This window comes from Anabrus simplex, chromosome 1 (genome assembly GCF_040414725.1).
Source record: "Anabrus simplex isolate iqAnaSimp1 chromosome 1, ASM4041472v1, whole genome shotgun sequence".
Classification (NCBI taxonomy): domain Eukaryota; kingdom Metazoa; phylum Arthropoda; class Insecta; order Orthoptera; family Tettigoniidae; genus Anabrus; species Anabrus simplex.
Window position 1 is genome coordinate 912,345,162 of NC_090265.1, and position 25,113 is coordinate 912,370,274.

The following is a 25,113-nucleotide window of genomic DNA, read 5'->3' on the forward strand; positions in this document are numbered from 1 at the left end:
GGTAGCAACTTCTACAAAATAGTTAGACATAATATGGAACCAGAAAATACCAACAAAATGTAAGAGTCATATATGAAACCTATTACATACCATACCTGATCTATGGTTGCAAAACATGGACCATGAAAAATAAAGATGTTAGTAGAATCCGGGCAGCAGAAATGAGATTTGTCTGTAGCATCATTGGTAAAACATGGAGGGACAGAGTCCGTAATGAGGAAATCTGCAAGCAGGCTCAAGTTGTAAGACAGCAGGACAGAATGACAGCACAGCGTCCGAGATGGTATGGACAATAATACCAATATAATTGTCCGTTATTGGACATTATAAATTTTCCAGCTAACTCATTCTTGGTTGCCTGCGTTTCGCCCTCGTGTGCTAAGTTAGGCTCGTCAGTTGGGACTTAGCACACCACCCAAGACGCAAGGCTAGTGCATACTGTGGAGGCCACTGCATAGGCTATTTTGAAGCCACCAGCAGTGCCAATGCACTGTGAGAGCTATGTCTCATTTCCAAAAAATAGATTCCTGCCTGGCCATCAAATGATGTAGATGTTGATTCCCATAGGGAACCTAAAATATTTGTCCTGAATGAGTAAATTTATAATACCAATATAATGGTCCGTTATTGGACATTATAAATTTTCCAGCTAACTCATTCTTGGTTGCCTGCGTTTCGCCCTCGTGTGCTAATACGCAGCGCATGTGAGATGACAGATTACCGAAACAAATGTATGATCTAAAACTTGAAGACAAAAAACCAAGAGGGCGACCAAGACTCAGGTACAAGGACATGGTGAAGATTGACATTGAACAGTGAGGACATACTTGGAAAGCATCGAAGGAGAGAAGTTCAGAGACCGGAACTGGTGGAGAAGCCTCGTTCGCCGACCCATCGCTTAAGATGGAACGACGTGGGATATGTATGAATGTATGTATTATTAAATTTCCTATTATTTATATCATTTATGTCTTGTACATTTTTACCGTACCGGCTACAATAAGAGATATTCATGAATTTGGATTTTTGTTGCTAAGTCCATATCAGCGCTGAGGTACTGGAAAATGGGTGGAAAATCAGTATGTTAAGTCGGAGAATAAGGAACTACCGTCTACGCTATAAATAATTTTATTCACCCTGTTCAAAATAGTTGCGGGAAAGGTGCCAAAAATTGAATTTTTAATTACCAATCTTATTGATCATATCGAAAAGTGCCACATAACAAAAGTTATAGAGAGTACAATTTCTGATTATTTATGTCTTATTCAGTTTTACCTTACAGAATATAATAATATTGGTGGCGATGGTGATTAAATTGTGAAGATGATTATAGAATTATAAGAATGAGAAAAAAGCCATGAAGGAACGATAGCTTGAATAATAACACAAGAGGGAGTCATGAAAGAAAGGATGACGTGCACTTTACATTAGATGCTCTAATATCACAGAGTTGGAAGAAAACTAAATGTGAAGGCCTGCACTACAGAAAGCTCATAAAATTGATCAACAGTAACATTACATTGACCATTGTTGTGATGTGCTTTGCATATGCCATTTACCTCCGATAGATGGGATTACTGCTGTGTATCTAGTATAACTGCCTGTCTGAATATTATTTAATGTTAAGAATTTCATTATGGTCTGTATTGAATCGAAATTTACAATGTTGAATAAGGATGAAGGGTTTCCACCTGTTCAATACATTCAACATTGCCTGAATATTGGCGGGAAGTAGCTGGGGAGTTAGATCTCTCTCTTCTTTAGCATGTCGTTCCTCTAGTTCATAAATTTTCTGATACTACTGGTACGTAACACACTGGATCATCATAGTATTCCAGCTATTCGATCCCTACTCTGAGGCAGTGATTGGAATGTACAGTGTGCACACTTAAATGGAATAACCACAAACCTACTATGCTGCTGTATGAGGGGGAGAGGTGATACTCCCACGTGGGGGATAGGGGGGGCCCTAACCGGCTTGCCGGCAGACTTGAGCGAAATAAAATAGCTCTCACGGACGAAACATTCTCCTGTGGGTAGGGGACGCATGCGAAGAATACACCCACGGTATCCCTTGCCTGTCGTAAGAGGCGACTAAAAGGGACGACCAAGGGACGATCGAATTAGAACCATGAGACTACTTGTAATTACTACCACCACGCGGGGAACACCATGGGTCGCTTTTACTTGTGCGTAGTACCACTATGTTAGGTACACAATAGGTTTGTGATTAGTAGCGACAATGTGTGAATCAGGGTGAGTTTTACAGTACCTGTGATTAGTACCACTCTATGAGCGACACCAAGGGCCTGGCTTGCCTATGATTAGTACACACTACGTGTGAGGAACACCACGGGATAGTACGAGTCCCTGTGATTAGTACACCTATGTGAGGAACAGCATAGTTTTGCATTGCCTGTAAATGGCTCTGCAATGTGAGAAACACCATAGGTCTGTGTTACATGTGTGCATTACATTACCTGTGAGTAGTGCCATAATGTGTGGAATACTGCGAGTCTATGCTACTTTTGATTAGTACCGCAACATGACAAATACCATGCTTCTACTTTCCTAGCGATAAGTACCATTATGAGGGGCTGATGACCTGGATTTTGGACCCCTTTAGACTATAACCATCATCAATTCAGGATTGTGCTTTAGAAGCAGTCCCTTGGTCAGTAATACTATTGTTTAAGGCTAGTTTCTGGGAATGTGGGGCATTGTGAAGAGGATCCACTGATTGTTTTAAATTCATATCCATTCATTCTTCATCATCACATTTTGAATTCTGGTCACTGGATAATTTTGGACTTTGAAATTGTCATTTGTCATTACATTTCGTCTCATTTCGTACCATGGGGGCCCGATGACCTAGATGTTAGGCCCCTTTAAACAACAAGCTCATCTTAAATGGAATAATGACACAGGAGTGTTCGCAGCTGTCTGTGGGCTGGTCATTCTAGCTCTGGAACTTTTAACTGTTAGATCGACACCGTAGTACTTTTCTTTAAAAGTGAGAATATGTGCTGTTTTTCATTCTGTTGAATATTTCATATGACAGCATTACTTTTAATCGTGACATTCGTACTGACGTCATTGTAATGATCTCTGTGGACTTCAGTTGGGAAAACTATAAGGACAGTCTTTCTGAGAAATCCGTGGCGAAGCACGGGTACGACAGCTAGTTATTTGATACAAATAGCATTGTTCTTCGCATAATTGCGCGGGCACTTGATGCATTTTATAGCTATTTTCGGAAGGCTTATCAAAGACCGATCATCTCGCTCACATACTTCCTGTGAGGCAGTAGAGATGTGTAATTTTTAGCCTTGTAGCCTCGTATAGCAACAGTCAGACTTCGAAACAATAAGTGTTATAAATATATCATAGTCCTGTATTGCGCAAGACATGTAGAATAAGCAGTTTTGACCAATTGTATCTCCTGATTTCTCCTGATTTTTCCTGATTGATTTTTGTTTATGTAAAGTTGGCAGGTATGATATTGTGATCTTTCCTACTTTTAAAAACACCACTCAAACTTACTCGTCGACTCTTCATGCCATCTCTCCACTGACAGCTCGGAACATACCGCTTAGTCAGGCAGCTTGTCTTCTTTCTCCCAAGTCTTTCCAGCCCAAACTTTCCAACATTTTTGTAACACATAAATCTATATATTGTATCCTTTCTGTTTTCATTTTATTTTCTGTCAGTTTGGAGTTTGTTCATTCTGCTGTTGGTAAATTTTGTATGATACACACCTCATCCACCAGCCTGCCCCAAAAAATATATTTTCTTTAATTGTAAAATATTATGAAACATATGTCATTTTTCATCCCATCTGCATAAACAGTCGCTGCCATGGGCTGAAATTTATAACAGAATGGTGCTGCACTCAAAATTCAATACAGATAGGCAGTGATTGTAAACTGTGGCAAATGGGATATAAAGGCAATAACATCATCATTACAGAAAGATGAGGTATGGAGAGTATGTGCTGAAGATCAGCAGTCATTGTTTTAGATTTTTAATGTTGGCTTTATTGCTACTTCATTTACTATGACTGCTTGAGGATTTACAATTACAATTATCTTATTCAATTGACTTAAGTACTTGTACGGATCTGGATGATTTATTGAGGTTAGAGAAATATTAATTCCTGAGAAAAATTACTTGAATCTTGTCAAGTGGAGACATTTTATTCACGAGGGGAGATCGGAAAGTAACACACAAAATGTTTAATATCAAAATCAAACAAATCACAAATGAACTTACATCTTTGACCTACTTTTCTACATAGTCACTAAGTTTCTCAACACATTTCTCCCATTGTGGTACCAGTTTCAGTATGCCCTGTTCGTAGAAGTCCATTTGGTTGGAGCATAGCCATCTGCAGGACTGCTGATCTCACTTCTGCATCTGTCGTAAAGTGTTGGCCGGCCAGCAATTTCTTCACGGGACCAAACAGATGAAAGTCCGACGGTGCCAGGTCCGGAGTGTATGGTATCCGCTGGAGCACCTCCCATCCAAATTTGGGGAGTTTCTCATGAACAGGAGCAGCAACTTGGGGACAGGCATTGTCTTGAAGAAGTTTGACACTGTCAGCATTAATGTTGCAGTGTTTGTCATGAAGGAAAAGATAGAACTTAACCGATCTTTTAATGTAGACTGCAGCATTCACAGTGGTCCCGTGTTCAGCAAAGTCTGCCAATAACACACCAAATATGTCCCAGAATACTCTCACAAGCACTTTTCTAGCAGATTGAGTCATTTTGAATTTTTTTTCGTTCTGGGGAACCAGCATGTTACCACTCCATAGAGGCTTGCTTGGTTTCAGTTGTGTAGTGGTACGCCCACGACTCATCACCACTGACGATTCCTTTCAAATTGTCATGCTCTTTTGCGGCGTAACGCGTCAAGTGATCCATGCTTGTCATCATTCGCTGTCTGTTGTGGTTGTCTGTCAGGTTTTTAGGCACTCAGCGAGCACCGACTTTACTGAATTTCATCGTGTCCGGAATAATGTCACACACCGCACCATAGGAAATGTTGAAATGAAATGGCGTATGGCTTTTAGTGCCGGGAGTGCCCAAGGACAAGTTCGGCTCGCCAGATACGGGTCTTTTGATTTGATGCCCGTAGGCGACCCGCGCGTCGTGATGAGGATGAAATGATGATGAAGAAGACACATACACCCAGCCCCAGTGTCAGCGGAATTAACCAATTATGATTAAAATTCCCGACCCTGCCGGGAATCGAACCGGGGACCCCTGTGACCAAAGGCCAGCACGCTAACCATTCAGCCATGGAGCCGGACATAGGAAATGTTGAACGTCTGTGATAAGGTTCGCAGGTGCACACGGCGGTCGTTCGAAATTACCGCCACGGTGGCGCAGACATTCCGCGGAGTTGAAGCTGATACCGGCCGCCTGGAGCGTGGCGGATCACTAAGGTTCACACGGACCTTTTGGAAGAATGCACACTACCTGGAGACATTGCTATGGTCCAGACCGCCGTCCCCCATACATGCCACACACGTCCCTGTGAATTTCACTCGGTGTGTGCCCTTTGGCTCACAAATATCGAACTGCACTTCGCTGCTCTTCACACGTGGACGACAGTAACATGCGCTCCATGTTTGTTTCTTAGTTCAGGCTTCCCTCGCTAGAGCTTTACATGATAACAAAATGCCCTCTGTAGCGCAAACTTCAAACTATATCGTCGTGAAATTTCAATATTCCAGCTGCAATATGAGGGGAGAAAAAAATTGTGCGTTACTTTCCGATCTGCCATTGTTCATATGATGGCAGCCGGTGTTTAACATGAGATGATATAGCTTTTCAAATGAAGGGTCAATTTGGATATGGAAACGAAATTTATCAATGATATAGCTATCATATTACCGTATGATGCGGCTGATAGTCTCATTGCTCTTCCCTGGAAAATATTTACCACCAATTCAGAAACTGAACATAGCTTAAAAATGCCTGTTAATTTTGAAGGTATTTCTTTATTCAAGATTGATCTAGCTCATGGTTTTATTTAGCTTACTTATATAGTATTTCTTTCTGAAAAGAGCTTAATCAGAGTATAATGTTGGCAGTTTGTTGTCTTCCTGCTAAAACTATTGTATTCTCATTATTCTTTGTAGTTTGTAATTCATATAATCTCTGTAATTAATATACACTATTACAATTACAGTAGATCCATAAGTTTCCTAAACTAATTAATCTCTTTGATATATTTTTATGTATAATGTAGTTCTTTTTGGTTGTATATTGCACTGTTTGCTGAAATGAGTACAAGAGCAGTGTTGATGTTTGTATTTACTTATTTTGCAGTGGCAGAGATAATGTTGTTGGAGTAGATTTGTGCCTTCGTAGAGGAGATTGTGTGGTTTTCATTATGCCATACCTGCCACATAAGAGATTTAGTGTAAGTAGTTGAATAATTATATATATATATTTTTACATTTATGTAAAATTCATACATTTAGTACAGTATTATTTTGTGTTTTATAGGACTATGTCTTGGACTTGGATGCTGAAGAAACTCGGGAATACATGAAAAATTTGCTGCTTTCCCTTCGAAGAGTTCACTCCTTCAATATAATTCATCGTGACATCAAACCCAGCAACTTTTTATATGATAGAGATAATAAGAGGTTAGTCCAGTTTGACTGTCGTGAAATGTACACTGATGGGCCAAAACATGTAGGCCGCTTATCGAAATGAAGTAAGTGACAGCCATTCTCTTTGTAAAGTGTTTGGAGCTTTAACCAACATCCAACTTCTCCCCGCTTTGCATGCAGTTATTGACCAGGATCCATTTTTTATCATGTCATTGCACAGTCTGTTAGAGCAATGGTTTCTAGCCAGGATGCCATATTAGGAGTTCCATGAAAATGAATAAGACCTTAATGGACGTTGCACATGTACTTTGCTGATGATTCAGCTTGTGGGAAGATAATGTTCAATATGCCACAGTTGATTGAATCTCTTGCTTGCACTTGTTCATTACTGGTCTCAGTTTGCAGCAATGCATCCCTTTGGTGTTCCCACTACCCTATCAGTTTTTTAAGTTGGAGTGTACTGATTTGTACAATGACATTATAGTAAACTGTTGTAGAACTGTTTCGTCGTTTGCATATCAAAGTTGCAACCAGGAATAAAATCATTGTGCTTAAAGAGGCAAGCCCAAATAACACATTGAACATACCAATATACACTTTTTGTCTTGATTCTCCAATACTTCTTGAAATAATAAAATAGCCTAATACAAATTTCTAAATACAATATGATTTATTAAATAGTAATTTTTCTATGTTAACACTTCAATATCCATATAATTGTAAATTAAATATACAGTAGAAACTTGATAATTCGAAATCAGTTAATTCAAAGTCCCGCCTAATTCGAAGAAGCTCTTGTTCCCGGAAACACGAGGTACAGTTTTGTATCTTATTTCATTTAATTTGAAATACGGATAATTCGTTCTTCGAAGAACAATGTTGGTCCCATTACTGAAATTCAGACTTTTAATTCAAAACTGCCTTTATATTAAAAAAATACTTTTTTTAGAGTAATTTAAATTCAAAATTTATCCGCATCATTATAGAACACATCCTCCAGAACGTGCTGCAGTAGATTTCAGTATTTTCACACACTTCGGTGTGTCTACAGTGTGCTTCATATTTGCTAAGTTCAAGTAAAATCGTAATTCTTTTGTATATAGCACCATAAAATCACTTAGCAGGCAGTGTGCGGAAAAGCAGAATCCGTGAACACCGGCAATGCCGACAGTTTGCGAAACAGCGTGGCTCATACAATCAATTCGTGCGCACCTGTCGATGAAACTGCATTGTTTTTTAATGCCAAGCCCAAACGGATTTACGGTTTTATAGGAGGGAAGTGCCAGCCGGGAAATCGTACAAGGGGGGTCGTTGCACTGTGTTGCAATGCACACGGAAGCGAGAGGCTTCTTCCCCTCGTCATAGGGAAGTTAGATAAGTCACGATGTTTTAAGGACGTCGGGCGCTTTCCGTGCAAGTACAGGACATCTAAAATGCATTCAGTACAGTGATCCAATGAACGAGGGAGCCAGCATAATTTGTCCTCGTCTTTGAATCATGCAGGTTTTTTCTTTCGATGCGTGAGGTTATGTTTGCCAATGATTTATCTAAGTGCATTATTTGAGTAATATAAATGCAACTTGTTGGATACATTTCAGGAATAGATTTTTCCAAGGCATTTGAAAGGTGTAAACTGTGAATCAAGGTGATTGCATGCATTAATGCGTCTTAGAATACTTTGTGACATGGAAAGGGTTCGTATTTCTGAATTATGGGATAAGTACCTTGGTGGGAAATCGTACAAGGATAGATGAGACACTGTACTGTGTTCGAATGCAGACGGAAGCGAGAGACTTTCTCCCCTTGTCATAGGAATGTTTGATAAACCACAATTTTTTAAGGGCATCGGTACTTTCCGTGCAAGTACAGGACATCTAAAATGCAGTCAGTTCAGTAATCCAATGAATAAAGGTCTTGCTCAGGGGAGCCAGCTTAGATTTCTCCTCATCTTTGAATCATGCTTTTTTTTTTTCCTTTCATTGCATGAGGTTATGTTTGTCAGTGAGTTGTCCAAGTCAACACTGTATTGTGAATTAGAATACTGTTAATGCACCTTGTTGGATACATTTTGGAAATAGTTTTTTTCTGTGGCATTTCAGAGGTTTAAACTTTGAATCAAGGTTAATTGCATGCGGTAAGGGTCTTAGAATATTTTTTGATGCGGCAAAGGTTGGCATTTCTGAATTAAGAGTTGGGAGTTAATTCGATATCACGTAATTCAAAGTCCGATTTTTATGTCCCAACGACTTTGAATTAACAAGGTTTTACTGCATACTGTATTTACTCGCATATTAGACCCTCCCTTCCTCCTCCCCCCCACATTTACAGCCAAAAAAAGTAAGGGGGTCCAGTAAGCGTTAAACTCAAATTTTGTGCAGTGAACACATGGCTTCTAGGCTGTAAAGAGCTTATAAATGATACATGTAAATATTCTACACTCTTCTTTAACAAACCTGTGAATGTATTTGAGTTATGCTATTTTTTTTTTTGTTTGAAGGCAGTATTTCTAAATGTTAAAAAAAAGGCAATAAATGATGAACACGATTTTTAGGCCTGCATATAAAGTAAATATAGTCAATTTTAGTTAACCGAGCTCGATAGCTGCAGTCGCTTAAGTGCGGCCAGTATCCAGTATTCGGGAGATAGTAGGTTCGAACCCCACTGTCGGCAGCCCTGAAAATGGTTTTCCGTGGTTTCCCATTTTCACACCAGGCAAATGCTGGGGCTGTACCTTAATTAAGGCCACGGCCGCTTCCTTCCCACTCCTAGCCCTTTCCTGTCCCATCGTCGCCATAAGACCTATCTGTGTCGGTGCGACGTAAAGCAAAAAAAAAAAAAGTTACTCATGCAGAAGTGCCAATGATTACGGATTTCACTTCACGATTACGGCATTACGGTCGAAGGGGAAATTATTATGGAAAAGCAACCTTGTCACGATAAAAATTAATTTCTGCGAAAAAAAGGAAAGAAGTAAAAAATGTTCAATCTCTTAGAGCATTACTGGTCAACCCTCCTCGTTTCAATGTTTGTACGTTGGCTACTAAACATATTTGGCAGTTATTTGGTCGTCACTTTTGTTTCCCACAAGCGTTGTGAAATCACGACCAGCTACATAGATATACGCTGCTCTCTTAGCTAGAATGACGCGCCAATGACGTATCAAGTCTGCTGTGAGGTAGACTCTACTCTACTCCTTGCTACTTGCTACTCCTTGCTCTGCTGTTCTCCAGTGCTCGCTTTCGGCTCTCTTTGTCGTGTGCATAGAAAGAATAGTATATTTAGCTCATTTCAATTCTAATTATCCTAGACGTTGATTCGAAAAGTAGTGATTGGTTTTGTGAAATGAAGCGGAGCAATTGTCAAATTGCATCTTCTTCCAAGAAGACAACAGTGTTACAGAAATATTGAGACGGTTACACAAAGGAATGGCCATGCTTACTTGCCTCACGTGTTAATGAAAACCACGTGTTCTGCAGTGTGTGTTCATGTGATTTCTCTGTGGCTCACGGTGGACGAGATGATTGCAGAAGACACATAGAATCCAAGAAACATCACACATACGGTGAATCAAAATTACGAAACCAGTCTGTTTCATCATTCTTCGTAAAAAGTAATGAAACTGCGGTGACAAATGCCGAATTATTGTTCACATCATTTCTTTTGGAGCATAATATTCCGTTATCAGTTTCAGACCACGCTGGAAATTTGTTTAGATCAATGTTCCCCGACTCTAAAATATCTCAGAAATATGGTTGTGCAAGAACTAAAACCTCTGCTTTAGTTCAATACATGGCATCTGAGGCAAGAAAGGAAATAAGTGAACTTTTGCAAATAACGCCTTTTTCCTTGGCTACTGATGGTAGTACGGATTCAACTGCAGTTAAACTTTATCCTATAGTTGTCTCTTTCTTTAATGTTCAGAGGGGTCAAATATCAACTCTTCTATTGTCATTGTTAGAGAGTACTGACAATACCGGTGAGGGAATTTTCTCTGTTATTAATAGTGAATTGTCTTCTTTAGCCATTCCATGGGAAAATTGCATTTCTTTTTCATCTGACAATGCATACACAATGATAGGGGGAAATAAAGGTGTTGCCAAATTTGTGAAGGACAGGCATTCTTCTGTTTATGTCCCGGGTTGTTCATGTCATCTCTCACACATCTATGCACAAAAGGCAGCAGCCCAGTTGCCAGTCAATGTAGATAACTTTTTGGTTCAGTTATATTACTACCTTGATAAGAGTTCTAAAAGGCAAAACACGTTGAAAGTTTATCAGGCTGTTTGTGGCACAGAGGGTCACAAAATATTGAAATATGTTAGTACCCGTTGGCTCTCGCTTCTTCAGTCTATTGATAGAGTTCTTGAGCAGTGGGAAGCTTTGACACTCATGTTTTGTAGTGAGACCCACCATAAAAATGAGACCACCAAGCAGTTTGAAACTGTGAATCTTTCATACAAGACCCACACTCAAAACTGTTTTGCTACTTTCTTCAGAGTACACTTCCTGTTTTTAACTCTGTGAATATATTTCTGCAACAAGATGCTCCAGCCATACATCTTCTTAGGAGGAAACTTACTGGTCTTTTAACTGACCTATTGGTCAGATTTGTTCAGCCATGTTCTCTTCAATCAGAATCTACCTCCCTTTTGAGTGTCGAATTCAAGAGGAGGAAATACCAGAAAGCCAATGAGGACTTGGTAATTGGAGCAAAAGCTAGGGCATACTTGAAAGATAATGACTGTGATGAAGAGATGTTTTATAATTCTGTAAGAGAGTTTTATATGGCAGCTTGCAATTACATTACCAGGAAATTTCCCCTTGATGAATTTCTTCATCATGCCGAAGTTGTAGACATCTCTCTCAGAATGAAGGTTTCCTATTCATCTCTTGAATACTTTGTTCGAAGATTCCCAACTTTGGTCAAAGAAAGTGAACATGACAAACTTGAAAAGGAATTTGCAGTTTACCAGTGTGATACTTTCCCAGAATATATTGTACATGGACCAAATTGATGTGAATTGGGGCAACATTGCAGAGCTTAAAAATGAAAGTGGACAAATTAAGTATAAAACCTTAAGTAATGTTGTATTTGCAGTACCAAGTGTACCTCATAGTAACTCTCCCACAGAAAGTTTTCAGTGTTGTTAGGAAAAATCAGACAGAATTCAGGCCTACATTAAGTACATCTACACTGGAATCGCTTATGGTTCTGAAGACGAAAATATTATCTCAGGGGGAAGTATGTTGCAAGAAAACCTACACCGAAAAGCAGCTGCTGGGTGCGAAACAAGCTACAAATAATTTTTTATCGCATAACTAACAGGTAATGAGAAAACTTTCTTCTTCTTCTTCTTCTTTTATGACCACATAGGATCACTTTAGTCAGTCCGTCGTTCAGGTCTCTTTGAAGGGATTGTTCGGGCTTTGCGGTCCTCCCAGTACTTCTTCAGACGCTCCGATCTTCGTGCCCTTTCCTCAGTTGAAAATGTGCGTGTTGTTGGTTTGTTTTGTGTAAGGGTAAAGCGGAGGTTTGTATTCTTGAGTTTTGTATTCAATTTTATCTTATTTTTGGTGTCTTCTGTTGTAAGGCCTATTTCCTTCAGATCCTCTCTTACTTCTCTGATCCATTTACATCCTGTTGTGGTATTTTTTGAGACGAGATTGTGTTGTACTAGTTGTTTCAGAAGTCTTGAGTCCTGCATCCTCATGATATGTCCAAAGAATCCCAGTCTCCTCTTACGCATAGTATCTGTAATGGGTTCTAGCTCTTTGTACACGTCTTTGTTAGGTATTAACCGCCACTGTCCATCTTTCTGATATTTTTTGTTGATACAGGTTCTTCCAATCCTCCTTTCAATTTTCTGAAGTCTGTCAGTCTTTGATTGTTTATTCAGGTAAAAGAGTGTTTCTGCTGCATATGTAGCTTCCGGTTTTATAACTGTGTTGTAGTGTTTTATTTTTGAATTTATTGATAGACATTTCTTTTTGTAGATATCCCATGTTAATTTTTGTGCTTTAGCTAATCTATTTGTTCTTACTTGGATTGAGATTTTTTCATTTAAGTTATGTGTTATTACTTCTCCAAGATATTTAAACTGAGTTACTATTTTGATTTTATTACCATTTATGGTGACTTCTTTTAGCTGTGTTGGTTTTTGGGGCATAATTTCTGTTTTTTCAAATGATATTTTGAGGCCAATTTTATTTGCAATGTTTTGAAGTTCTGATATCTGGGTTTTTGCTTCTTTTATGTCCACTGCTAGTAATGCTAAATCGTCAGCAAAACCCAGGCAATTTGTTTTGATTTTTCGGCCAATCTTTATTTTGGGGGGACATTTTCTAAACCATTCCCTCATTACCATTTCTAGAGCACAGTTAAATAATAGTGGTGAGAGCCCATCTCCCTGCCGTAGTCCAGTTTTAATTTCAAATGTCTCTGATGTTTCACCCCTAAACTTCACTTTTGACTTGGTATTGGTGAGAGTCAATTTCATCATGTTTATTAATTTGGGGTGTAGTCCAAGGTGTCTTAAAATTTTAAACAGAGATTCTCTATGGATGCAATCATAAGCTTTCTTGAAATCTACAAATGTTATCACCATATCTCTGTTTCTTCTCCTGTTATAGTCCATTATCAACTTAAGACTCATGATCTGATCAGGACAGCTCCTCCAGGGTCTGAAACCTCCTTGATATTCTCCTAGTTCTTTCTCAAGTTGTAAACTTATCCTATTAAGGATGATTATTGAAAATATTTTGTATGTTATGTCTAGGAGAGAGATTCCCCTGTAGTTATTAGGGTCGGTTTTGTCCCCTTTTTTGTGCAGAGGATGAATGAGGGCTGTTGTCCAGTGTTCTGGTAGTTCTTCTTTAATCCAGATAGAGACAAGTTGTTGATGGAGGGCAACTTTTGCTGAGGTTCCTGCATATTTCCAGATTTCCGCAAAGGTCTGATCTTCTCCTGGCGCTTTGTAGTTTTTTAATTTATTCAGAGCTTGGTAGACTTCCTTTATTGTGGGGGGATTGATGTTTTCTGGTGATGTTTTTATCGGGGTGTTGGTGTCCAAATGAAGGAGTTCTGTAGGTTCCTCACAATTTAAAAGCTTGTTGAAATGTTTAGCCAGAATTTCTGCATTGTCTTTATTGTTATGGGCCAGCTTACCATCTTCATCCTTCATCAGTAGGGTCGGGGGTTCATATTTTTGGAGCTGTTTTCTGAAGGTTTTGTAGTAGTCCCTTGATTTAGTTTTACTGAACTGTTCTTCAATTAACTGCAGGGTGTCCTTATGATGTTGTCTTTTTATTCTTCTTAAGACTTGGGTAGTTTCTTTTCTCTGTTTTACTAGCTTTTGATAGGATATTTCTGTCTTTTGGGACTGATGTAATAGCCATGCCTGATGTCTTTTCTCCACTGTTTCATCACATTCACTGTTCCACCATTGGTGTTTTTTTACGTGGTTTAATTGGAGCTAGGTCTTCTGCAATTTGTTTAAGGTTGTGTACTAAGTCTTCAAGTTTGTCTGTGATTTTTATTTTTTCAGTTGCTTTCTGGTAATTTTTGTTGTTGATTAGCTGGGTAGGATCTATTTTTCTTTTAGTTTTAAGGGCTTGCTTTTGTTGTCTCCTCTGGGGAGTGAGTTTAATTTTAATTTTAACTACGTAGTGATCTGAACCTGTGTCTATTCCTCGGAGGACTTTGACGTTATAGATCTCTTTGTGGTGGTATTTGTCCATGCAGACGTGGTCCAGTTGCCATTCTCCTTTAGTGTAGTCAGGGTGTTTCCATGTTTTGAGTTTTTGAGGTTTCCTCTTAAAACATGTAGATTTTGAGATTAAATTATGGTTTCTACACAGGTCAACTAGTCTCTCTCCATTTTTATTTGTTTTCTTGTGTGCTGGCCATTTTCCGATGATGTCACGGTATTTTCTTTCTCTGCCTAGTTGAGCGTTGAAGTCACCTATTAATAATTTTATATGGTGTTTGGGGATGTTATCTATGGTCTGGTCCAATAGGTCCCAAAATTCTCCTGTTTCCTCCTGGTCTTTTGAGGAGTTGTTTTTATCATTAGTGGGAGCATGGGCATTTATTATAGTATAGATTTTATTAGATGCCTTTAAGGTGAGCGTTGAGAGTCGAGGAGACTGTGATCTGAATTCTTGAACTGAGTTTATTATTTTAAGGCTGACCAAAAATCCTGTTCCAAATTGTGGGACATTCTTCATCACTCTCTTCCCGGGTATACCTTTATAAAGTCTGTACCCTTGAGATTCCAAGGCATCCTGGTCAGTGTTTCTAATTTCCTGTAATCCCATGATAAGAATTTTGTGTTGGTCCATTATGTCGGTGATCACTTTTAGTTTACCGGTTTGCATGAGTGAGTTTATGTTGTGTGTAGAGAAGTATGTTATCTGCTTTGGTTTGATTCTTGATTTTGTCTCATTCGTGTAAGTAGTACTGGGGTATTTCCGTGCCTCCGACTTCACGGTATCTTTCAGGTGGCAGCCCACCGTATCCGAATGCTGCCTTCTCTGAACTCTTGGTTCAGCCGGTGGAGTATTCCTTAAAAGACCTTCCATGGTTGACTGTCAAGGTGTCACCTGTGTGGGACTAGGTCCCGAATTACAACTCTGGATGTGATCCAGTGAGGTGATAATGAGGCCGCTCCTCTGGAGTACAGACGCCTTGTGCAGCCGCCCCTAACCTGGAGAACAGACGCTGCATAATGGATTCCAGTGGCATTTCCTCCACTGTGATATACTTTAGAATAGATTGCTGTAGGAAAGGGCAAACGGGGTGCTTTGGATTTGACTCATAAACGTTTTTGGTGGTGGTGGGGGCTGCGCGAGTTAAAAATGGGATTACTGATAACCCACTTCAAAGGTTGGCACCTCTGCTCATGTCACTTGTTTCATCTCATTAATTCATCTGATTAGGTTGACGTCAGGAAGGGCATACGGTTGTAAAAACTCGCTATGAAGATTAGTCTCACTTCATACTCAACCCCGTAGAGAAAAGGGATAAGTGTACCATATTATCATATTATGTAATTTTGATACAAGAGAACTTAATGGCCAGTCATAAGTGTCTGTCAGTTCAGCAGTACAGTAAACAGGAAACTTGAGTAAACCCAATCACTGCTTTCATTTGAATTATTGTCTTGTGCCGCCAACTTCCTTGCTACCGGCATGTCGTCATTCCAAATGATGTCATCTTCACGCCAACCCCTTCGCCATGAATAGAGAGATTTCAAGGGCCCATCTTATTTGAAACTTTTAAAAATAGTTTCATTCTCGGCCACAATTAGCTGCCATTCTCGGGAGCTTGAGTCTAAACAGTGAGAATCTATTCCCAAATGATTTCTGGAGATGGTCTCTGATACTCCCAGTTGGCGTATGTATAGCAAAAGCCACTCCTCCCTGTAGAAAACGTGCTGAACAACCAGCTGATAACCAGCGTATGTTAAGAGTTATATTTCCGAATGTAATACATAGCGATTGGAAGCGTTCTTTGGATAACTGCTGCTGTTGAAAGTGAGACTCTTATTTTTAAGTATATTATTGCTTGTTCTCCACATTTGTCACATCAGGATTTACTTAAACAGCTGTAAATGAGATAAGAGAGACCACGCTGTTTAGGTTAGGTATGTTGTCGAGTACCCGCATAGTGCCAGAAGTTCCACAACGGGAAGATTAAAAATAAGCAACAAGAAAGTTTGGCGCATTAATGTGTATCTACAGGTGTGGCTGGTATTTAGGTACTGGGAATCAAACTCAAGCTCCCGAGAATGGCAGCTAATTGTGCTAACCATTACGCTGGCGGACATTCTTAACTACAAAACATAGACATATATAAAGCTCCCGAGAATGGCAGCTAATTGTGCTAACCATTACGCTGGCGGACATTCTTAACTACAAAACATAGACATATATACATGACTGATGCGCGTTTGCAATGTGCTAAGTCATCAGAGCTGCAGTAGGCCTACGCTATGGAGGTGGGCATTTCTTAACTACGAAACACAAGTGTACCGCATGATTTTGAAGCGTGTTTTCATTGCATGGGTCGTACGGGCAAGAAAAACTTAACAAATTTGTGTGATGTCATCAGAGGTGCAGTAAGGCTTGTACCCGCTTCGAAGCGGAATCGTTATTCTTCTCTGACGAATTACATTGGGGGTCTTGTATGCGAGATTTATTTTTTAAATTTTCTTCCTCTCGAAAAACCAAGGGTGGTCTAATACATGAATAAATACGGTATATGTGATATATAGTTCTAGCTAGTAGTTAGTTACACATCTTTCCACAAACCAAATATTACAAAAGTATTCAACACTATTTTAAAAATCAAAATCAAATGAATGACGAAACAGTAACTTGTGTGTTCTAAGATTTTGTTAAAAAAAATTACAAGTGTTCTCGCTCTTTCATGTTGAGCCTTCGTCTTTTTTTCTGTTGTGTCTGAGTCCTGCTGTACTGAACAGGCTCTCAGAAAATATTGTTGCCAGTAGTATACATAAATATTTTGCAGCTAGTTTTTGCAACTTTGGAAATTTCATTCTATCTGTTTTCCAATAATTTTAAACACTTGAACGGGGGGGGGATAATACAGTGGAACCTTGATTATCTGTTCCCGAAAAGTAACTTTTCCCGGCTTATACATTGAAATTACGTGGTCCTGCAAGTATCCTAATTAAATCACCTAAAAATTCTGCATTATATGTTCCTCGAAGAAACGATTTCCCGGATCAACTGTCCAGAAATTTCAGTTCCATCAACGCTAAATCCGTGATCAAGCATTTTTCAAGAAACTTTACCTCATGAAAGGACTTTTACAGCTTACTTATAGATCTTGGTGTTAACGCCCCCATCATTGCGATAATTAGAGCAAGTTCTGTTCTGGAAAAACAATCAGCGGTGAACTTGCTTAAGGAACCATCTTAGCATTGCGTTCGGGTGGTATTGTTTAGAGAATCCTCGGAAATCATAAAGCAGAGAGTGGCCACAATAATTGGAAGGAAACAGAGCGCATTTCGACAGCTCTACTTGAAGACGGAACGAGTTTCATCAAATGTTTGTACTTGTAAAACGTCCACATTATGTCCAGGTTTAGATGTTTATATTTTTACTTTTTTCGATTGTGTCGCCGAACAGGTTTTCGGCACTTCCCTCAGGGCACTGGGCTTTTAGGCAGGAATCAAAACTGCTCCTCCTTAACACAAATCTCATTTATCGTATACAATCATGTTTTCAAGACCAGAACAGATGTTGCACCTTACATATGTAAAGGCATGGGAGGTCTTGGGATTGTCCATTACTGTTTTGGTCCTAAGATGTTAAGATGTCAAAAACCGCAGCAGTTTTATTTGCGCACGTTTCATTATAAAAGTATGTATAATTTCCCACTCGTATTGACTTGTGCAGCGAACACGCTTTCCAGCTGAGCTCAAGGTTACAAATAACCGTAATTTCTGAACTTTTGATAATATTTTTTCTCTTTCCATTTCGATTGTGATTAGTGACGGGCAGAATTGAATATAATGCATTCACGAACTTACGAAAATCGATACTTGCATTCAGAACTGTATTCTCGTTTTCAAAATAGCTGTAAATATCGATATAGGCCTAATTTACGTGATGCAAGATTTCCGGGAACTGATTACAAACAGTACACTGGTGATCAAGTTGCAATGGAAGTTTAAGAAAAGGGATTTTACCATCATGTTGGGCGCTTTTGTATGTAATGTGTTTTATTTGATTAGAGAATTAAAAACTACTTGTGGTTGATTGTTGTTTGGCTTGGCGTTCTTAGATTTTTCGAAGAGTTTGGCTGATCAAAGTTGCTGTACTGAAGAAGGTTTCACGGAAAACTATGTTTTTACAGAAAACTGGCCAAGTTTTCCCCGGTAAAACTGAATGTAAATATATATGATTTTTAACTCGCAAACTGTTAATTAATGTTTGAAGCTGGCCCCGCGGTCTTACTTGCATGCCTCTCACCTGGAGGGCCCAGGTTCGATTCCCGGCCAGGTCAGGCATTATTACCTGGATATAAGGACTGGTTCCAGGTCCATTCAGCCTACGTGTTTACCTTTAATTGATGAGCTATCTAATGGTGAGGTGGTGACCCTGGTCTACAGACCCAGGAATAATGGGCGAGAGGATTCGTTACACCGACCATGCGTCACCTCGTATTCTGCAGGCCTTCAGGCTTAGCAGCGGTCGCTTGGCAGGCAAAGGCCCATTGGGGCTGTAGTTTGGTTTGGTTTGGTTTAGGTGTGTTTGTAAGTTTAAAATTATACTTATTTCAGTTTTGTAATGTTTAGTTAAATTGTTGATGGTTTTCATTCATTCCCGTAGTTTCAGTTTTACCATTTTGTACCTTTTTTTTTTCTCCCTCCAAAAACGGAGAATTGAGGTTCCACTGTAGATCCTATTTCAGGTGTGTGGTAATTTCATCTTCAGAATTGAACTGACAATACATTTGTGTTATTTCTCACGTAATGCTTTTGCTGTTCATACACCACATACTAGGCAATTTTGATGGCTCCGAGGAATGGGTCAACTGAAAAAAAACCACTTTATATTCTACTAGCAGATGTACCCATGCTTCGCTACGGGATTCTCAGAAAGACTGTTTTTGTGCTTTTCCTAACTACAGTTAACTTAAAGCCATTACAAAAACATCAGTAGGAATGTAGGGATTAAAAGAAATGTTATCATATAAAATACTCGCTCAAATGAAAAACCGCACATTTTCTCAATTTAACAAACCGTACTACAATGCCGATCTAACAGTCCAAAGTTCCAGTGTTGGAATGACCAGGCCGCAGACAGCCGTGAACACTCGTCTGCCATTGTTCCGTTTAATATACACACTGCTCATTCCAATCAGTGCCTCAGAGTGGGGATTGAATAGCTCGAATGCAATGATGAACCAGAGGAATGGCTTGCTTAAGGAGAAAGTTATCTAACTCCCCAGCTACTTCCCGCCAATATTCAGGCAGGCTGTTATAGGCCTACTCGGTATGACCGGGCGAGTTGGCCGTGCGGTTAGGGGCGCGCAGCTGTGAGTTTGCATTCGGGAGGTAGTGGTTCGAAAACCACTGTCACAGCCCTAAAGATGGTTTTCTGTGGTCTCCCATTTTCACACCAGGGTCGCAACCTTTCCACTCCTAGCCCTTTCCTATCTCATCGTCGCCATAATACCTATCTGTGTCGGTGCGACGTCAAGCAAATTTTTAAAAAACTCGGTATACAGCAGTAATCCCATCTATCGGACATGACTGGCAACAGAAGACACCAAGAACATCACAACAAACAATGGTCAGTGTAATGTTATTGTTGTTCAATGTTATGGGCTTTCTGTATTGTAGGCCTTCACATTTAGTTTTCTTTCGACTCTGTGATATTAGGGCGTCTTACGAAATTATTTATAGCGTAGGCTGTAGTTCCTTATTCCCCGACTTTACATAACGATTTTCATTAAATTCTGTTTACCCATTTTCTCGTGACTTGGCGCTGATATGGACTTAGCCACAAAAATACAAATTCATGAATATCTCTGTTATCATAGCTGGTACGATAAAAATGTATAAGACATAAATGATCGGAAATTTAATACTGTATAACTTTAGTAATTTAGTATTTGTCGATAGGACCAGTAATAACACAAATATTTGAGAATTAAATTTTAGGCCTTCCCCTAAACTACCATTCTACCCAGTGTGAATAAAATTATTTACAGGCTAGATTGTAGTGATTTATTTCCCGACTTTGCATACCGGTTTTCATTAATAATAATAATGTTATTTGTTTTACGTCCCACTAACTACTTTTACGGTCTTCGGAGACGCCGAGGTGCCGGAATTTAGTCCCGCAGGAGTTCTTTTACGTGCCAGTAAATCTGCCGACACGAGGCTGTCGTATTTGAGCACCTTCAAATACCACCGGACTGAGCCAGGATGGAACCTGCCAAGTTGGGGTTAGAAGGCCAGTGCCTTAACCGTCTGAGCCACTCAGCCCGGCCCGATTTTCATTAAGATAGGACCACTAATAATATAAAAGTTGGAGAACTTAAGTTTAGACCTTCCCCTAAACTACCATTTCTTTCAGTGTGAAAAAGATTATTTATGGCCTGGATTGTAGCGACTTATTTTTCGACTTTGCATACCGATTTTCATTAAGATAGGACCACTAATAACGTAAATATTTGAGAATTAAATTTTAGGACTTCCCGTAAACTACCATTTCTCTCAGCGTGAAGATTATGTATGGCCTAGATTGTAGCGGCTTGTTCCCAGACACTACATACTGATTTTCATTAAATTCTCTTCAGCCGTTTTCTCGTGATGCGTGTACATACATACAGACAGACAGAAATTGCGGAAAATTAAAAAGTGCATTTCCTTGCTACTATGGACACGACCGACACAGAAATATCATACATACATACATACATACATACATACATACATACATTATCATTATAGACTGTTATGCCTTTCAGCGTTCAGTCTGCAAGCCTCTGAGAATTTACTAAACATCGCCACAATCCTCGATTTGCAACTAGTGTTGTGGCCTCATTTAGTTCTATACCTCTTATCTTTAAATCGTTAGAAACCGAGTCTAACCATCGTCGTCTTGGTCTCCCTCTACTTCTCTTACCCTCCATAACAGAGTCCATTATTCTCCTAGGTAACCTATCCTCCTCCATTCGCCTCACATGACCCCACCACCGAAGCCGGTTTATGCGTACAGCTTCATCCATCGAGTTCATTCCTAAATTAGCCTTTATCTCCTCATTCCGAGTTCCCTCCTGCCATTGTTCCCACCTGTTTGTACCAGCAATCATTCTTGCTACTTTCATGTCTGTTACTTCTAACTTATGAATAAGATATCCTGAGTCCACCCAGCTTTCGCTCCCATAAAGCAAAGTTGGTCTGAAAACAGACCGATGTAAAGATAGTTTCGTCTGGGAGCTGACTTCCTTCTTACAGAATACTGCTGATCGCAACTGCGAGCTCACTGCATTAGCTTTACTACACCTTGATTCAATCTCACTTACTATATTACCATCCTGGGAAAACACACAACCTAAATACTTGAAATTATCGACCTGTTCTAGCTTTGTATCACCAATCTGACATTCAATTCTGTTGGATTTCTTACCTACTGACATCAATTTAGTCTTCGAGAGGCTAATTTTCATACCATACTCATTGCACCTATTTTCAAGTTCCAAGATGTTAGACTGCAGGCTTTCAGCACAGTCTGCCATTAAGACTAAGTCATCAGCATAGGCCAGGCTGTACAGAAATATCATCCTTTTTAAATTCTGAGCAATGTACAGACAAAACTCTTATTTTATATTTATATAAATTTTTAGTGAGTATTTAAGTGTAATCTATAATTTCACCAGAGATATGAATACATAGCATATTAAATTGAAGTTACCTCTTCAGTTGTGGATTCAGGACCCTCCTGTTGATTAACAAGTTGCAGCACCCCCTGTGGGTGGGGGACGCACATGTAGAATACACCCGCGGTATCCCCTGCCTGTCGTAAGAGGCGACTACAAGGGGCGACCAAGGGATGATTGAATTAGAACCATGAAACTACTCTTGATTCGTACCATCATGCGGGGAACACCATGGGTTGCATGTACTTGCGCGTAGTATCACTAAATTGGTACGAAATAGGTTTGTGATTAGTTGCAGTAAAAAGCCTGGCCTGGTTGATTCCAGTACCCTTGCGTTGTACCCATGTGGGCAACACCGCGGGTCTGGGCGTAGCCTGTGAGTTGTACCGCTATATGAGGGGCACCGTGGATCAGCGTTGCCTGTGATTGGTACCCGCTATGTGAGGAACACCACGGGAATACCGGCACCTGTGACTAGTACACCTAGGTGAGGAACCTTACCGGTTTGTGTTGGCTGTGAGTGGCGACATTGTGTGAGAAACACCATAGGTCTGCGTTCCCTGTACGAATTGCAATACTTGTGAGTAGTACCATCTTGTGTGGATCACCGTGAGTCTTAGCTACTTTTGATCATTACCCCAAAATGACAAATACCATGGTTCTACTTTACTCGCGACATGTACCATTCTGTGGGGCCTTAGACGTGAATTTAGCACCCCTTCCGACATCAAGCATCATTGTGCTTTATAAATTGTCCCTTGGTCAGTAATACTCTAATTAACTACCTTCTTTTTGAGTCTGATCCACTGTTTTTTTTTTTTTTTTTTTGTAGGGGTCATGTCCATCCATTCATTTTTCATGACATTTTTTATTTTATTTTGTTTAGTGGATGAATTTGAATTTTTTGTTATTTCTTTCGTACCATTAGGGGCCGATGACCTCGATGTTAGGCCCCTTTAAACAACAAGCATCATCATCATCATCATCGAGTTGCAGCAGTTTGTCTGTAGCAGCAGTGAGAGCAGTCAACTGTGAGAAACTCACCCTTTTAAGCGGGGTGTCTAACAGTGTGACAATGGAATATATTTTGTTCTCTTCTATGTCTTTGTAGTGCACATTAATTGCATCTAGCAGGATTGTCTTGCTGTCACAATTTCTAGCTCTCTCTCTGGATCAGTGATAGAGTGTCTACCTCTGGATCCCAAGATCGCAGGTTCAAACCTGGCAGAGGTACTCGTATGTTTGAAGTCAAAAGTATATTCACTGCTCTATATCGTACGATGTCGGCATGAAAAAGATATCTGGTGACCCATTTGGTGTTCACTCAATAAAATTCATTAAAATTCTGTCATAGATGCCCAAGATGTTTTACTGTCATTTGTTTTTCCTATTTAGTTTACAGTTTATTTCAACTTGGCTGCTTTTTATCCTGACAACACACCAGTGAGGGGCATGTTTTAAATACTTTTAAATTCATTTCTAATCACTGGTGATGTACCTTAGAGTCTACAACCAGTTCTGAACTAAAAGTTTCTGTGCTGATATGATTGTTTAACTTTAATAATAATAATAATAATAATAATAATAATAATAATAATAATAATAATAATAATAATAATAATAATAATAATAATAATTCGTCTTCTCTTGTAAACCCTGATTGTTTTGAAAGTCTTTAGTGTGTTACGCTCCTGGATCTCTATGTATGACCCCCATTTATTATTATTATCTTATTTTTTTCTTTGTTCATATCAGCCTTTGAAGTACCATGCTATTTCAGCTCTCTTCTCTAGGTTTTGATCTTTGCCCAGTGCTCTTTCATTCGGTACCGGTTTTGCTCTTTTCTTTCCATCGTCCATGTCTGTCACTTCTTCAACTTTGGCCTTTCTTGAAAACCCTGGTGGTTATTTAGTTTCCTCCAGAGTGGGTTGCATTCTTGTATATCTTCATAAGTGATCCCCAACTCCTGTAGGTCCCTTTCCACCTCCTTGAACCAAGTTGGCTGGGTCTTCTTATCTTTAAAAGAGGTAAAGATCTGGTTCGATAAAATTGATTATTATTATTATTATTATTATTATTATTATTATTATTATTATTATTATTATTATTATTATTATTCCTTTAATATATTTTTCTCTCAAGAGATATTATTTAGATAATAAGATGCCGAATGTAGAGGGAGAATAAGTTTGTTCTTGTAATTGTCATCGACATTGGTTGGATCCGATAGAAAAAATAGGATTTTTCTTCCAATTTTGCAGGTTTCTGTTGGTTGACTTCGGGTTGTCACAAGTTGCACCTGTTTCCAATATAGAAAAGGTTGCGACTCCTAACATGAAGAAACGGAAACGTGATGAAAATTATCAAGAGGTAAGTTAGCCATGAGTAGTGATAAGTAGTGAAGTAATGTTTAATCTTTAATCTTCAGTTTATGATTTTAAGCTGGGTGAAGTTTGTTACAAGTATTGTGAATTAATATCGAAGAAAGAAAGCAGCAAGCAAGATAGAAATATGCAGACAAAGTATAAACAAATTGCCAGCCAATTTTGTGCAGAGGGAGGAACAGAAAGGAGAGAACACAACTATGAAAACCTGATGAACTGGATTAAAAAACTCTGCAGAAAAACATAAAATATCTTAATACTTATTTAGGTAGGAGGCTAAGAAATGTAATCAAATGTTGAAAGCAGTGACTTTCCAAGAAAGAAAAGTACATAAGAGAAACAAAGAATAAGAAGTATCATCTGGTCTTTTTGGCACCTCCTTTGTAAGTGGAAAAGAGGATGGTAAAGAACTGACCACAAGATAGTTATCGGGAATGATAGCAAACATATTCTTAAACAGCATTGAGAAAAAACTCTTAAGCAGTCAATGTGCCAGAGGTATAATACACTGCAGTAGATACGTAGTTGATGTAATATGCATGTTTGATAATTACTTCACAAATTAAGAATACTTACTAGACACACTAAACTCTTCACACAATGCAATCAAGTTCACATTGGAACACGAAACAAATGGGACGATCAACGTTTTGGACATTACAATCAGTAGAGGTGAAGAT

General features: G+C 39.1%; 1 protein-coding gene across 1 annotated transcript in view; it reads left to right on the plus strand.

Moving 5' to 3' along the window:
* Positions 1-25,113, plus strand: part of LOC136857741 (cell division cycle 7-related protein kinase) — a 101,350-nt gene that overhangs the window by 13,034 nt on the left and 63,203 nt on the right. The window contains exons 4-6 of the mRNA XM_067136631.2: positions 6,339-6,432; positions 6,519-6,661; positions 24,311-24,419. Of these exons, the coding sequence (XP_066992732.1) occupies positions 6,339-6,432; positions 6,519-6,661; positions 24,311-24,419 (346 nt within the window). The remainder of the gene's footprint in view (positions 1-6,338; positions 6,433-6,518; positions 6,662-24,310; positions 24,420-25,113) is intronic.